Source organism: Asterias amurensis, chromosome 2, assembly GCF_032118995.1.
Source record: "Asterias amurensis chromosome 2, ASM3211899v1".
Classification (NCBI taxonomy): Eukaryota; Metazoa; Echinodermata; class Asteroidea; order Forcipulatida; family Asteriidae; genus Asterias; species Asterias amurensis.
This window is the reverse complement of record NC_092649.1, coordinates 4,731,957-4,749,192: the sequence shown is the minus strand read 5'-3', so window position 1 is coordinate 4,749,192 and position 17,236 is coordinate 4,731,957. Positions and strand designations below refer to the sequence as shown.

Below are 17,236 nucleotides of genomic sequence, written 5' to 3'. Positions count from 1 at the left end.
CCAATTCGGAGAATCTCCAAACATCATCCCTGTTGATTTCTATTTGCGGCAAATAAAAAAATATATAAAAAAAATGATAATTCCACAGAAAAAACATACTTTCTCTAAAACTCCATCACCACCAAACTGGATTAAAAACTACACAGGTTATTTGCATTTATTTTGTGTTTATTGAAAGCAAATCAGTATTTTCTCTTAGAAAAGGTGTAGGCTTTACATGTTATTCAATAAAAATGCACGATGGGGGAAAATGATTACAAAGTAAATGGCCATTATAGTATGAGACATATCATAATTTTATCATAGTCCTTTATTTGGCAAGAAATATTGAGTAAAAGAATCATTCCCAGTAGCATTCTGACAACTTCCCAGTAACACGTTACACCTGCTTAAAAAGAGTTTTGCTTGATTTTGATTAATATTGAGTATGTCATATACATTTTTTTATACATTATTATTAAGTATTAAGCCACAAGGAAAATAGACCTGCAGCCGATTTCACGAAACGCTAAGATTAATCCTAACTCGAGTTAGGACGAGTAACTCGTCCTAACTTGGGATGGGTTCAATGCGTCCTACGTATTTGGATACGAAACTGAACCCGTCCTAAGTCCTAAGATTAATCATAAGTTAGGAAGAGTTTGGTGAAATCGACGGCTGATAACTTTAGTTCAATATTGGGTTGAACAAAAAGACAAATTGACTAGAGCTGGATTTGAACCTGTGTCCTCCAAGATTAGTGCAACGATGCTTACAGGCAGTGGACACTATTGGTAATTAGTCAAAATAATTATTAGCATAAAACCTGACTAGATAACGAGTAATGGGGAGAGGTTGATATAATAAAATGGTGTGAGAATTGGCTCCCTCTGAAATGACGTAGTTTTCAAGAAAGAAGTAATTTTCCACAAATTTGATTTCGAGACCCCAGATTTAGAATTTGAGGTCACCAAATCAAGCATCCAAATGCACACAACTTCATGTGACAAGGATGTTTTTTCTTTCATTATTATTTCGAACCTTGACGACTAATTGAGCTCAAATTTTCACAGGTTTGGTATTTTATGTACATGTCGAGATACACCAAGTGAGGAGACTGGTCTTTGACATTTACCAATAGTGTTCACTGTCTTTAACCAACTGAACTACCTAACCCAAATGTTGCCGGTCTCCCTTTTGTGTCAATATCTTTGTTCAGGAGTGATAGGTAGAAGCCATTCAACCTGTAACTGCCATAGAGCCAGATATCACTGCCAAGTTTACAATACAGCCGTAGGGATGAGCTTTCAAATCCTGCTCTAGGCAATTAAGATACCAAAAACAAACAGAATCACCAGATCTGTTGCCCACACACACAACTTCTAGCCTTAAGCATTTTTAAAATAGCCTAGCTTGTCCCACCATGGAGGGCTTCCTCCAAGGTCCCACAAATCAGAAATGCATCCTTTAAGGTCTTCATCATTGAAGCCTATTTTGTTTCTTGTATATAGTCCGCTCAAAATTTTGTAGCCAAACAATATTTGGCCTATTTTCCAAACCTCTATCAAAAAAAATTACCCCCCCCCACCCCCCAAAAAGGAAGAAAATAAACACAATAAATTGTAAAAATCCTCCATCCTCCTGGCTTTAAAACCTAGCCTGACGTCCATACTCCATTTCTAGTTCTCTCAAATTGTCCTGTAGCATTTTCACTTCGTCTGTCCGCTGCATTTCTTTAGCTTGCTTGATGTAATTCCTGATAATGTTCATCTGTTGTATCATCGGATTGTCAGACGATGCCATAAGCTCTGCTTCGCTCACTACTGAAGGTTTCCATCCCCCTTCCAGTGTCTTGGCACCGGCTTCTGAGCGTTTGGTTGGCGAGGTCTCCTGCTTACTTTTATTTAAGTTTAACGGCCAGCTGGGTATCCGGGTGTGGCCCTTTTTCATCCTCTCCAGGGTCCTTTGCTCCTGTTTTTCATGTTGGATTCGTTCTTGCCGCTGAGCTTCAAGCTCTGCTGCCTTCTCCTCCTGGATTCGACGGGCGATTGCAACCCTACGCTCCCCCTCAAGCCTTTGCAGCTCTTCGCTTGTTGGAAGGGCAACCATAGTCTGCATGTTGGCTTGTATGAAAAGGGTACAATGAGTCCTGATTTTGTGGTACAGTCTTTGATGAGAAGGACTCGATGTGGACGCACTGAGAGCCAGGATCCTTTTGCTGTATAGACAGGTTAGATAGTAAGAAACCTTCAAATAATATCTGAAATCAAAATGAGAGTGACACACAAATACAGAAGCATATCTTCCCAAAGAAAAAGTGAGAAGGACATGCCAACACAAAACAAACAAAATCTCAAAAAGAAACCTTTAAATAATATCTGAAACTACAGAAGCATACATGTATCTTCCCAAAGAAAAAGTGAGAGAACATGACAACACAAACTAACAAAATCTCAAGAGACTGATGTACAGGCAAAATAATGTTTAAAAAAAGAGAATAAATGTAGAATATGATTTACCTATTACAAAGATTAAAAAAAGTGTTTTAGAAAACGGTTTGTTATGAAATTAATGCACATGGTTGAAAAGATGTTTTAAAAGTAGAATATAATAATCAACCAAAATATAATTTGAAATTGTACGATTTTCCCTATACGGTGTGAACTACTAACACAGGACGCCATTGGAGTCAAAGGTTTGACTTCACAAAATGGTTAAAGTCGCTTTAACGGACTGAAAGAGAAAACGATTCCTCACCTGATCGTGTCAATCAGATCAAAGTTTTTTAGTATTTTAGTTCGTTCACCTTCCAGAAAGTTTCGACTGTGGCTGGAACTTCCGGACCTAGAAGCCAGACAGAAAGAAAATAATGTTTGTTGGGGTCCATAAAAAACCCAAAATATATGTAAGTACCTAAATTGCTATATTTGAGGCGTTGCATGATGAAGTATTTGGTTTGCATTGACACCATACGTGGGCAAGACACATTCTCAAAAAAAAACAATCTACCTAATAATAAGTATACTTGCTAGGTAGGTTTTTTTTTGAGAACTTCTGTTGCTTTTCTTTTTTGTTTCAGATATCAATATAAACCAGTTTCCCTTGTGGTTTATATTGATATCTGAAACAAAAAGTCGCATCCCCTTAAGGTGATCCCCTGGCTGCCGCTTCCCAGGTTGTATTGTAATTTGGGTGTGATCCCTGGCTACACGGCAGTTAACGGTTGTATGGCTTCTGACTGGCACCCCCGAACAAAGATATTGACAAAATAGGGACACCGCCAAACTAGGGCTAGATAGCTCAGTTGGTAGAGCACCGGCACGTTAATCCGGAGGTCGTTGGTTCGAATCCCACTCTAGTCAATTCTTTGTTCAACCCCAAAAGCTTTTCTTTTTTAAGAACTTGTCTTGCTTTATATTTTTGGGGAATTCAGGAGACTTCTCAGTTCTGAAAAGAGCTGTCTTGCTTATTATAAACTACTACGTGGGAGGAAGGTAAAAAAGTGGCCGGGACTACTACTTTAGCTTTAGTGGATCGTGACAACTTAAACTTCACTATCGCGGAGTGAGTTCTTTATTGGTTTCAACGTTAGACTATTAAGCTTTATTCATCCTCAGGAGACTGAACAGTGGGAGAGATGTGGGCCTATTTATAGGGGTTCAGAGGTTTCAGTGTAGATTGCTATACTTGGCATGCTAGCTGCCATCATCCCCACCTCAATATAGAATCGGTGCAGCTTTAAAATGCTGGAATAAAAAAAGGGGAAAAAAATCAGTTTTTCCCCTGCTTCTCAAGTCTGGGGAAGACTTGTTGAGGGCCGCCTGTCAAACAGAGCCTTGCATATAAGGGTTGAGACTTTTGTCCCTACCTGGGGTCTTTCTCAAACTTAAGCTTGGCTCCAGCTTTTGACAACAGCGGGACTTGAACCTGTGACCTCCAGATTAAAGTTCTGGTTGTCAATAACAACATATGTAATAGATGTAGCTTGAACCTGTGACCTCCAGATAAAGTTCTGGGCACCAATAACAACATATAGTAACAGACGTAGCTTGCATGACAGGAAACCTACACTACATGTACTCACATTAAGGACTCCACCCGTGGGTTATGGACTGATAGCTGAGCCAGTAAATGGTTTTTGACCTCGGTTAACCTCTGTAAGGCAACAAGACATGTCAAGATAAGTCAAGACAACGACAACTATTAGCTACTTCGTTCAATAGATCTTGTAACATGGCATCACAAAACTTACAAAGAAAACAATAGAACATGAAGTGTACACCCAACTCAAATACTACAACACTTCAGACTTGAAGCCTTTTATGAGGAATCTTAAAGCACTTAATTTGTGCAACAAGGGTTTTTTTCATTCATTATTCTCTTGCAACTTTGATGAACAATTGATTCAAAATTTTCACAGATTTGTTATTTTATGCATATGTAAACAACCGAACGAAGGCGGCATATACATGTATGGAGGTTGTAGTATTTTAAGTTATGGCTTTTTATAAAAGTCCAATTTGACGTGTTTTTGGTGGTCGCTAACGACGGCCTTGTGCACCAAAGGGTTAACTTCATTGGCCAAGAATGGCTTTGATGCTTGAGCTGCTCGATTTTAATTTTTATAGTCCCTTGGGAACTGTACTTAAGAAGCAGTTCACGCAAAGCTGAACATGCATATGCAGTTTGGCTGGTTCTGTTTGGCCTAGTTTCTCCTAAAAGTGACTGGCCCATTGACCATATTTTTTAAAGTTAGAGTTCCATTCTCAATTCAATTCAGATAAAAAAAAAATTTTGGTCCTACCACAGACATGATCAAATGGAGGAAAACTTCTTTGCATACTTGCAGTACACAACTATCATAAAAATAAACTACTGAAAATAAATTAGATAAAATTAAACAAACAAAAATCCATAATAAACTACAATGGAATCAATTAAGCAACATCTAAGCAGAAATTAATTAATGTAGTTAATATCTGACTGATCAGTGAGGAGACGGATAGCGTGTGATATAAAAAAGTTGAAGTACCTGTACCCGTTTGTTTTGCATCAAAGTGACTGCCATCTCCTAAAACTTCTTAGTGTGATGACAAGTTTGTTCAATAGATGGTCGCTGTTACAGTTGACTGCCTCTGCTTTAGATCGAACCTTTTCTTTGCAAGTTTCATCCGGATCTACCGTTATGTCTATCCCTAGGGTTTTTGATACTTATTTCACAATCTTGTTTTCTTGTCCCATTGTAACCACACAGTCATGAGTAATAGCACTTTCAATAACAGATGAGTAAAATAGAGTAATATTCTTGTCTACATGAAAAAAAATTACATTTTTAGTCTCATACCTCATAAAGTAGTAGTGAAGCTGGCTTGATCGCCTTTTGTTTTAACTTCTGCAGTTTGATGACCAGCAGGCCGTCACAATGTTTGCAAATCCTCAGCGTGCCACTCATAGCTTCTGCTCCCCCTGCCTCTACACCGTCGGTTTTCTGCGCTTGTTTTTGTCGATGTTCTTTCAACAACTCCTCCTCCGACTTCAATACACTTTCTACAAAACAAGACAACCTGCTACCTTTATTTGATGCATTTATAACAAATTCTAATATCTTCAGACAAACATATCTTCAATCCTCGATTCAGATTGGTTGATCGTTAAGCAACAAGAGTGTGATATCTATGGAGCCCTTGCATTTGACGTCACATACTGAAAAAAGCTTCCTCACTAAGGCCCCAAACGGCTCCTACTGAGGCCAAAAGCGAACTCACTGATCCAGGCCAAAAAGCACTCTCACTGAGGCAAAAGCATTTATTCTTTGCTTACAGTAAGCAGAGCCATTAAACTTGGCCCTTGTTCTTGCAAATGTGCATTATGTGTAAGAGATACATGTAATAAGGTCTCATTAAAAAGTTGAACAGCCTGAAGAATGGCAAGCCCCTTGAACATGAATGAACAATTCTAAAAGCTAACATCCATTGAACAATTCTACAAATATCGGTGCAAGAAAATTATTCAAAATTCTGATGATTTTTACAGTTTTTTAGTTAACAGTTCAGGATAATGGTTAATGTCATTCACAATGTGAGAATCCAGTTTTCGCTGCATGCAAATGACCTTGGTGGGTGGCTGCCATTAATGGACTCCGGCTTGGTCCGTCAACAGCGACCAGCCACAAACGCCAGCCACAGTGGTCAGCCAATAACCCAGTCATTACAATGCAGTAAAGACCAACTCTCCAGCACTGGTAACATTTATAAGTAAGTATAAACAATGGCCCTTAACTCTTTGGTGCACAAGGCGGTCGCTAGAGACTACCAAAACATGTTCAAATTGGACTATGAGAATCGGTAATAACTTAAAAACTATAACACCCATATATACCGCCCTCATTCTGTTGTTTAGAGCGATTGTTGAGCTTTCATTTGATGTGATGTTCAATAGGGGGCGCTATTGAAAAATTTCAAGAAAAACATGGATAAACTTTTTGATTGATTTTTAAACAATAAAATTAATCTGTGCATCAATTTCAAAGGGTTTGAGGCACCGGACACCTTTGGTAGATGTCAAAGACCAGTATTCTCACTTTGGTGTATTCTCATGCATAAAATATGTGCAAATTTAAACTCAATTGGTAATCGAAGTTGCAAGAGAATGAGAAAGAAAAAAAACACCCTTGTCCCACAACTTTGTGTGCTTTCAGATGTCTAATAAAAGGCTTCAGCTACAGTCTTTTACTATTGGAGTGAGAACTTACCTCTTTGTCAAAAACTACGTTGCTTTAGAGGGAGCTGTTTCTCACAATGTGTTATACTATCAAGAGCTCTCAATTGCTCGTTACCAAGTAAGCTTTTATGCTAAACCTATTTTGAGTAATTAACAATAGTGTCCAGTGCCTTAAAAATCCAAAACATTTAAAATTGTTGGTGTTTTAAAACACTCGTAGAACTTTTGAAATGTACTTGTGAAAAAAAGTGGGACAGATAACATTTTAGCCATTTTTCCACATCACATTGCATCACATGGCATTGCATCACATGGCATGTAAAACTTGTTCATTTACCAATGACCAATGGGAGACTTTAGAGCGTAGGTGGCAGCAGACTTACTAGGTAAACTTCCATTGTTTACGTAGTTCTGAGCCTGCGCACATTACTAAGGACAATGGATTTTACCTGGTAAGTCTGCTGCCACCGAGCGTCCTAAAAGTCTCCTATATTGCATGTTTGTGTCACCATGCGAACTGTGCAAACTCATGCATGACTTACCGCACACAGTGTCTGGCAAAAAGTCAGAGCATTTCAGGCATGCGATGTTACCACAGAGGCGGCAGTGATGACGTCTAAGTGACAGCCCAAAACGCTCCAAGCAAAATGGGCAAAACTTTGTGGAGGAATCGTCCTTCCATGGCACAACCGTCTTTTCAAAGGCTAAGAAAAAAAAAGGAAAAACAGAAGGGGCGGAGAGAAGTGGACATAAGAAGAAAACAAGATAGGTCACGTAGGTTGACAAAATACTTCTCCTGAGGACTGGCCCTGCTTTATGATCGTTGAGAACTTATTTTAAAAGAGAAGACTTTTGAATTTTTGTTTGGAAACTTTATAAATCTCAGTTACGTAAACCCCTTGCCAGACCTGTATGTTTTTTTTAAAAGGGCAAGGGCACCAAGGCATTTATTCCTTGGTAAAGGGCACTCAGGAAATTATGAAGTTCTACTAGAGCATTTCAAGGGCACCAAGGCATTGACCAGGGGGCATGGAGGCAATCGCCTCCATTGCTTCCCTAAGGTAGAGTGATCTTCCAATCAAGGGAACTCGGGAAACTCCCATGTAAAGAATATAAACCAAGCTGGCAAACAGTCAATCTCTCTCAAATAAATACTGGTTTAAGGCCATTAATGAATTGCACACATCAAGATATTGTAATGCTTACGAGACCAAAATACTTTTCTTAGGATTTGAACCCACAACCTTGTGATTACAAGTCCTGCTGTCCAACCACTGGACGACCATGCGTACGGGTAACAATGTCAGTTAAAGCTCTTCCGAGAAGAACGAGGGTCAAGATTAAAGGCAGTGGACACTATTGGTCATTGTCAAAGACTAGCCTTCACAGTTGAGGTATCTCAACATATGCATAAAATAACAAACCTGTGAAAATTTTAGCTCAATCGTTCATCGAACTTGCGAGATAATAATGAAAGAAAACAACACCCTTGTCACACAAAGTTGTGTACGTTTAGATGGTTGATTTCGAGACCTCAAGTTCTAAACCTGAGGTCTCAAAATCAAATTCTTGGAAAATTACTTCTTTCTCAAAAACTATGGCACTTCAGAGGGAGCCGTTTCTCACAATGTTTTATACCATCAACCTCTCCCCATTACTCGTCACCAAGTGAGGTTTTATGATGATAATTATTTTGAGTAATTACCAATAGTGTCCACTGCCTTTAAAGAGAGTACTGACTTTTCAAATATTGTTCAGCATAGACTTGGTTCAAGTAATTAGGATGCACAAAGTTGATTCCAGGCAGCTTGATGAGTGTTCTTTGAAAAGGATGGAATGCAATGTGTATGATCATGATTGTGATATTACCCAGATCCAGGGGTGGGGGAAGGGCGGGGTATGGTCATGTTTGGCTAAGATCCAGGTCCCAATTTCTAGAGCTGCTTATATATGCACAAAATTTTACTTACAAATGTTAGTACTGCTTGGAAAAAATGAGCAGGATTTCAGCCAAAAATTGTACATTTTCATGATAGTTTGGTTTGAAAACTTAAAAGTCAGGTAAGCATGATTTTGTTGTGCTCTATGAAATGTTGTCCTGGTTTTTATAACAGGGCCCAACTTCATGAAGCTGTATAGCAGAACAAATTTTATTGGATGGTGTCTCGATCTGTTTTTGCTAAGCAATATTTTCATGTGCTTAGCAGGTGTTTGTGCTTTACAATTACATGCTACATGGAATTGGGCCCTGGACCCAATTTCATAGCGCTGCTCAATGTTAAGCAAATTTTTGTGCTTACTGGAGCACACAAATTTGCTAAGGTGCAATTGTATTTTATAGGTTAGCAGAAAAATTGGGCAGCCATATTGCTTGCTGCTCATCGTGGATTTTTATTGTGACGACATGTATTTATGTGTAGTAAGCACCGGAAGGTTAACATGTCTTGGTAGGTGCTTCCGGTTAGCAGCGCTATGAAATGGAAATTGCACACTTAGCCTGAACATCCGACATCACACTTCAAGGGTCATGAATAACGCCAGAGCCAAGCATCAAAACCGGTGCAAACCGGCGTGTGTTTTGACCTTTGACCCCATACATTTCAGATAGAGATACACAGTCCAATACTATTGCGGAAGTGAAAGGAATGAACTGTTTGGGCATAATTGATAGCTCAAGTCACTGTGCACGTTTATCCAATATCATTGTATCAAATGGTATCACTGGATCTGAGACTCTGGCCCCTGTCTTTATACGCAAGGATAAAGACAGGGGCCCAGTCTATCGCACAGTACGCACAAAATCGGCCGCTTAGCAGCGCTATGAAATTGGGCCCTGGTCACATGCCAAAATCCCCATATCACAATCCCCAAAGATCCGCCATTGTCTGAGCAAGTTGCTTAGTAATTACAATCTCTAAAACCATTGTTGGGTTTTTTTTAAGTTGATTTTTCATTAACAGAGATATGTAGACGTGGAATGTACATGTATGTAACAACAGGAAAGTTGTTCACGGACCTGTCCCATCAGGTGTGGCCATGTTGCTTTTTCTCCTGTACAACCCAATGTAGCCAAACCGAGGTAGGAAGGAAGAAATTTAGTCCGGTTTCTTGATTTTTAGATGCGAATGTGAGAAAAAGTGAATTTTGATTGTAATTACTAAATGTCACTTTCTGTAATGAGAATACACATTTTTGTCCATACCTTTTCGGGCTCGTTTACCTTTACGTTTGGATGGCTCGCTGCATTCACCGTTAAACTTCACTAGTTTCTCCAAACGGATCAGTAGCTTGTTGGTTTCAACAGTGCTACGGTCTATCCTTGTGCCACGTTGACCCCTAAAGTAGTCGTAATGCTCGCACACAGCTCCTGCATTCAAAAAACAAAATCGTTTGGATTCAAAGTGCACCCCTCTTGGGACTAACGCATCTTGGCAATCATTCAGTTTGTGTTAGCCTCAACATCTGACGTCATACTTCAAGGCACGTGAATTATGCCAGAGATCTGCCTTCAGCCCAACGCCCCCCGTCCATAATCACCTTTCACCTACATTCATTTCACAGACACTTCTTAAATGCAGATGATTGTAAGTGCAGCTGCTAAATATGACCTTGGACCCATCAAAACTCAGATGTGGAAAGCTTGCGCCACTGCCCGGTGATCCAATGAAATCATTATTCAAAACCAATACCTCCTCCTTGTAATTACGAACCTGGGGTGCGTTCCACTCGCGCAAACGTTGCCAACAGTTGCGCACGTTCGCCAACAATTTCAAGTGGAACGAGTTGTTCGCCGCCACCGTTGGCGAACGTTGGCAACTTTAGGCGAACATAGTTCTGAGGTGTTGGCATGTGGTTTATAAAATGGCAGACAAGCATACGGTATTATTTCTTTGTCACAAACATAATTACATTGTATTTTCGGTGGATGATAATGCAGATTTGGAATAACAAAGTTAATTAGTTGATGTAATGATGTCAAAAAGAGGACTATTGCAGCAAAAACGAAGTTTAAAAAAAAACTTTGTATGGTGCGCGCCATCTTCATTTCAGGGCGCCGCCATATTGACATCGCGTATACGCACCAATCGTTCAAACGATAAAAAAACGTTTGCGCGTCGAACAGTTGTGAGTCGTTTGCGCGAGTGGAACGCACCCCTGGTTAACCCTGCGTTAAACAAGAAAGACAGTAACTTACCGCCAATTGTTTTTTTTAACTACATACATGACATATAAATATACGTGTTATAGTGGCAGTTGTTGACTTACCATTGGTGTTAGTGTATAAGAATCGGTCACACGTAGGGTAGGGTTTTAATGGACCAGTCTGTTCATGTATTCACATACTTACCCAATTCTTGAGGGGGCCAAGACGACACATCAAATCCTCCAACACAGGCTGAGGTTGTAACTGGCCCAACGGGCCTCTCATCGGTCACATCAATGATATCATCCACAACCTCCCCAGACTGCTCTTCATGTTTACTCAACAGCTTCTTGGCTTTACCTTTGGAAGAAATAAACAACAAGAAGAACAACAGGGTCATTCCGTGTCAAATCGCCCCCCCCAAAAAACAATTTTAAACCCTACCCTCTTCAAATTTGCCCAAATTTGGTTTATGGGATGATTGTGGCTAAACAAGCTCAAATTTCAAATTTCAGCTCTATCCGATAAACAGTTTTCGTGCTACGGCATGCTCTTTCTCGTTGATTTCAGTCAAAATGCGCCTGACCTCTGACATTGGTTAAAATTGGTGTCATTGGAAAGAGAAATTGCATATAAGCTTTCCAAATCTGCCATTACGTTTTTTGTAGGAACATGTTTAGGTTAAGTAACCTTTTGACCTTTACTTTGACCTTGGATTTGACCTTGTGGATCACGTGATCTGGAGATGAACTTCGGTGAAAATTTACCCCCATTGTTTTCTCCACAATATAAAAAAATTAGAGATATAATAATTTTGGCTTGCCTTCAAGCTCTATTCAAAGTTACTCTACTTGCCTATTCCTACGCAAAGTACATATAACATACATGTCCACATGTTATATCATGATGTTGCTAGAGGACCATAGCCTCACTTGAGATACATGCGTATGCACCAAGTTTGGGCCATATAACTTTTATATAAGGGAAGGTACACCTTTGGTAAATTTGTCAAAGACCAGTATTGATTCCCAACATAGAGCTTAAAATAGCAAGCCTGTAAAAAAGTAACTTAAATTGGTCATCGAAGTTGCAAGAAAATGATGAGAGAAAGGAAAAACCCTTGTTGGACGAATTTATGTGCTTTCAGATGTGTAGGCCCTAGGGATAAAAGACTTTGGCTAGAAGTCTTTTACTATTCATCTGTATTCCAATCCACTACTTTTTCACAAGATACATTTTTAAAATCACAACCTTGGCTCAATTTCTAGGCTCTGCTTACTGTAAGCGAAGAATCGGCGCTTGCGGAAGCAGGGAATTCTAAGCTTACGTCGAAAGCATACTTCATAATAGCGGCCACTCACTGTAACTAGGCGTTCTGCGCTTACACCGCCACATGGAGCGCAGAAATTCAGCACTTGCCCTAAAAGTGGAGAATGGTGATTGTAAATGCAGAATTTGGCGGTAAGCAGAGCCATAAAATTGGGCCCAGGAGTACATGAACCATTTTTACTAAACAAAGTTTGTTCACACTTTACAGTATATTGAAAGCATGCTGAACCACTGGCCCCGAGTGAAACTACAGTAAGTACGTATGTACATGAACATGTAAAGACCACTAACCAAAAAATCCTTTTAGCTGTTGTAAAACAGCCTTGTCTTCATTACTGTGATTTTCTTCAAAATGTGTCTGCAGTTGATAGACAGAGTTGAGATCCTTAAAGCAGATTGGACAGAGAAATCCCTCTCGAATGGCGGAGTCACTGCTACTCATTGCTGCAGACATGTCAGGGTTTACGGCCAAGGCACTGGAGTGGTGGTGGGCACTGAATGGAGGGGAGGGAACAATAAGAAACAGTAGATGTTTTAAACTTGGAATTACATGCAGGCCATGTATGCTATGGTTTGACGGTGGGGTGGGATAGGAGCAATAATGTTTTTATGGACCTACATGTAACAACTGAACAAGGGGGAAGATGACTGGCTTCCATTTTAGAAAGTGCATCCTCCTCCTCTTCTCTCTGATAACACACACACACACACATCATGTATCCACAGTGCCACAGGGCAGGGTTATGTCTACTACCTCCATGGTTTATAGTCAGCGACACAGACACTGTGACACTGTCACGCTCTCCATATTTACACTCTATAATTTCCTCCAGTTGAGTAACTTACCGTAGCGCATTTATTTGTGGAGAGCACATCTTTGGAACTCACTGCCGCTTGCCCTCAGAACACATAAGCAATCCCCCAATCTTCAAACGGCAGCTCATAGCACACCTCTTCAAACAAATATCTTAAATCATGGACTCTTGACTTTGGGAACAGGCGCCATTGAATGGCATTTCTGTGTCAGATACTGTGCAGTCTATAAGTTCTGTATATTATTATTATTGTTATTATTATTATTATTATTATTATTTGAACTCGAAAATGTGCGCGCTTGTTTTGGTGTAATTTTATGAATATTTTTGGAGACTGACAATTGCTGTAAGAATACCGTCGGCACCATGATGTTTACCGATGCATGATCATGAGGATTTGAGAGCTCAGACAACTCGATCGTAGGATAACTCGACAATCTGACAACTCATCAGTCTGACATCTCGACGGGTCGGATAACCCAAAGGCTGCTTGCTATTTGCAAGTCTCCAATGGTTGGTATGAGAGGTCGACTGTTGAACAGATTAAGCATGCCGAGTGATGTCAGTAACGTAGTATTAGTCATTCATCCAGTCTGTCTTGGCACTCCACTGAAGTTGTCTCCACTGAACGCTGAAGAACCATCAGTGACGGCTTGTCAAGCAGTCAAGTTGTCTGGTTACCAGTCGAGCTAATAATCTGACCCGTCGAGTTGTCAGAGTCAGACTGTCAAATTGTCCACCGAGATTTTGTCCGACATCTGCATCACGAGCGCTGATTCAATTGTCTTTTTGTGTAGTTCATCAGCGCACAATTTCAAAAGAATTACATGTACATCAAAACGAGCAAGCAAATTTTTAAAGTGGATGTGCTTTCCACAAGTGCGCTTAGGTAAGTGACACAGCTGTGGAAAAAATCAGCATAAGGTTGTGTGCTTCTATTAAAAAAATGGTTTCACCTCCTGGAGAGAGTTACATGTAGGCGTAGGGTCAACCAAGAAGCGGAGGAAGTCCAAAATATTTCATTAGCACTATTTATGGGTGTGTACACACAAACTGTGCTCTCCAAATCAATTAGCACATTCGTGTCAAAACTTTAAACAAAAGGATAGCCCCACTTACTCCTAGAACTATGAGGTTCGTTCCGCTACCGCCTCCACGTGGAGATAGTGGAACGAACCTCTTTCAATTTTCAAAAAATAAAATGAATTTGACTTTGAGTGTGAATTTTCTCAACGATCTTGACAACTTGCTCATTTTCGGAGTGCGCACGATCCCATAATTTGTCCGGTTCCTTCAAAGTTCAAGTAGCAATTGATCGCACCATTATTATTGATAAGTGGTTAACTTGAAGAAAACCTGAACAAAAAAAGTGAAATATTTCATGGATTTTTATTATATCAATGGTGCTGGGTCCGAGGTAGCCCATGGACTCTTTCTCTGTACACAGGAACAGAGTCCTTAGAACTAATGAGGCCCGTTTCTGGGGCGGAAAATTTTCACAGCTTCATAACTTAAATCTTACCTGCAAGAAAGCACCAATTTGAACAGATTCACATTCTATGGCAGCATATGTTTTTCTGCGGTGGGTTTTGATCGTAAGTTATTCTTCACAAATCCATCAATTTCATGAAATATTGCAGCTCCCACATTGTCCCAACAATAAGGAATTCCCGTTTTTGTTCGTACTACTCGTACAGTCTGCCGTGTGTACGCGAGACGCACGACGCGCAAATTTTGAATTGTGTTGCGTGTTAACGCTGTGCAGTCAAGGTTGCATCATGCGTCTTGCACGTGAATACGCGTACGTACGACAACAGACAACACTGTGAGAAAACGATCGAACGGGAATTTTTTTTGTTTCACGAAAATGACGGATTTGTGAAGAATATATGAGGACCAAAACCCACCGCAGAAAAATGTATGCCGCCATAGAATGTGAATCTGTTGAAATTTGTGGCTTGTTCATGTTGTTGCAGGTACATGTAAGATTTGAGTTATGAAGCTGTAAAAATTTTCTGCCCAAGAAAAGTACCCTGATGTCCAGGACACGTCACTGTAGTACAAAACGAGGATGTGGGGATAATCTTCCGGTCGTCGCCACCAATTTATCCGCCGTTAATTAACTCCAAAACCACTGAATTGTTTTCTTACCTGAGAAGAAGGGTTACCGCATAATATACATCCAGAAAAAAAAGAGAGAAAAATAACAGTTTGTAAACAAAGGTCAAAATTGGACCATTTTTGACTTCCAGTGACATCGAACTCCGCCATGTTTATGCTGTTTGTGTGTGTGAGTGTTGTTGTTCAACGCTCCAATCAGTCGGTCATCGTCCATGCAAAAAAAAAAAAAAAAAAACAGGCCGGAAGTTGGTGGCGAGGTCGTAAAATATTTCCCAAAACGAAAGTGTAAGGCTGCCAGGGCTAGGTCCAAGGATACGGAGTGGACGGATTGGACCAATTTATTAGAGACCAGACAACTCGTCCGTGGGACAACTCGTCCGTCGGACAACTCGACCGTTCGGACAACTCGACGGTTCAGACAACTCGACGGTTCGGACAACTCGACGGATGATTTATTCAACCATCAGACAGCTCGACTTGTGGTCAAGACAAGTCGACGGATGGCCGTGACGGGGCTCAGCGTGGGGCGGGAGGGGTAAAAAGCGGCCTGGGGTGGGGATGTACTGACTAGCGACTTGGCAATGATGCAAGGGCCTTCCCCGGGGGGAGGGAGTATATGGTGGGTGGGTTTATATCCGGGCAAACGGATAATTGATTTTTTTATTATTTTTTTTACCATGACCCTGCTGCATTTTCATTGCTTGTACCATAGAGCAATGATCGAGTTGTTATTGTTGTTGGTAATAAAGTAAATAAAAGTATATCTTCTAATAATAGAGCTGTATATATAATGTTTTACTTATTTAATGTTTTAATTGTGTTTTTTTAAACCTTTTATTTTGAATAAATTGAAGACAACTGCTAGCTGGCTACACATAGAGTCATACCATGGTCATCTCATAGTCTGTTTTTTACACAGACAGACAGAGTCTCGAGATAGTCACTAACAGATGTTTCTGCAAGTATGGCTTCACTGACACTTCTTGTGATAAATAATATATTGGTAAATAATAATGATCAATTAACCGTCGACTTGTCTTGGCCATCCGTCGAGTTGTCTCAAAGTCGAGTAATTGTCCGGATAACTTTCCGTATGGCGCCACCACTTTTTCACTCATTTTTACAAAAAGGGATATATCAATCAGGTAAATTAGATACTATATTATTTTATTTCGAATGAAAAAGTGGTGGCGCCATACGGAAACTTTTCCAATTGTCCAAATCGTCGAGTTGTCTGAACCGTCGAGTTGTCCGAGCGGACGAGTTGTCCGACGGACGAGTTGTCTGACATTCGATTTATTATGGGGCTACGCCCAGTCTAGTCGAGTATGACCGAAGATGTCCACAGTTTGAAAAAATTTGTACCCGAGGCTTATGTTATAAAGTACAATAGAGTAGAGTAGAATTATGGCCTGACTGCTGCAAGAAAGCCAGCGAGAAAAAAGAAGGAGGGGCGGCGGACAGAGCCAAAATCCAACCAACCAACTGACCAAGATCAATTCTTGAAAAGACAAAAACTAAAAAGTCATCCCAAAGACAAACAAAAAATCATAAAATGCCATGACGCTAAAAAGCAGGCTTACCTTGTAATTCGTATGAGTCACACAAATGGTCCCTCAAATGTAACCTTTCATTTTCAATCACTTCACAATCATTACTCTATTTTTAAGAACTTCTCACAACATCGATACACGGCATTCATTAATCATTTGTTTTTCTAATAGGATGGCGCCCTCTGTTGACAAGCTTTTAACTTTTTGTAAACCATTATTTTTTGGCGCTCTATGATCTTTGTAAACCAAGAACCGTTTCGGTCATCTGGGGAGCCAGTGAATGGCAAGTTCAACCGAAACAGTTATTTGGTTACAACCGCCAAAACGCATCCCTGTTCTACTTCATTGCTATATTCTTTTCTAACCCACATTATGCAACCTGCCTCCACCCTATTTAAACCAAATCAAGTTTGGAAGAAAAATAGTCCAGTTTTCATTTGCTATAAATAATAGGGATCAGTTTTCATGATTATTGATGGGTGTTATTGTTACCAAAGCATAAAGGTAGGCAAAATAGCACAATTTCACACCCATCATGGTGATTGTAGACTTTTTTTGCCGGCTCAAATTAAATA

General features: G+C 40.0%; 1 protein-coding gene across 2 annotated transcripts; it reads right to left on the bottom strand.

The window, feature by feature from the left end:
* Positions 1–22: 22 nt before the first annotated feature.
* LOC139954142 (rabenosyn-5-like) lies at positions 23–16,815 on the bottom strand. 2 transcript variants are annotated; one of them, XM_071953824.1, is made up of 9 exons: positions 16,692–16,815; positions 12,464–12,666; positions 11,048–11,203; positions 9,902–10,066; positions 7,242–7,403; positions 5,324–5,526; positions 4,064–4,134; positions 2,737–2,823; positions 23–2,197 (listed from the first exon to the last, which is right to left on the bottom strand). In XM_071953824.1, the coding sequence occupies exons 2-9, from the start codon at positions 12,624–12,626 to the stop codon at positions 1,627–1,629; spliced, it is 1,578 nt and encodes a 525-aa protein (XP_071809925.1). In that variant the 5' UTR covers positions 12,627–12,666; positions 16,692–16,815; the 3' UTR covers positions 23–1,626. The 2 variants fall into 2 exon arrangements, with proteins under 2 accessions (XP_071809925.1, XP_071809926.1); XM_071953825.1 differs by having other exon boundaries at positions 9,920–10,066.
* Positions 16,816–17,236: the final 421 nt, after the last annotated feature.

Excerpts from the sequence above, each read along its gene's own strand:
- LOC139954142 (XM_071953824.1), bottom strand. The coding sequence starts at position 12,626 with ATGTCTGCAGCAATGAGTAGCAGTGACTCCGCCATTCGAGAGGGATTT. Across the intron at positions 11,204-12,463 it reads ACAGCTAAAAGGATTTTTTG|GTAAAGCCAAGAAGCTGTTG; the intron begins GTTAGTGGTCTT and ends TTTCTTCCAAAG. Across the intron at positions 4,135-5,323 it reads CTTCACTACTACTTTATGAG|AGGTTAACCGAGGTCAAAAA; the intron begins GTATGAGACTAA and ends GTTGCCTTACAG.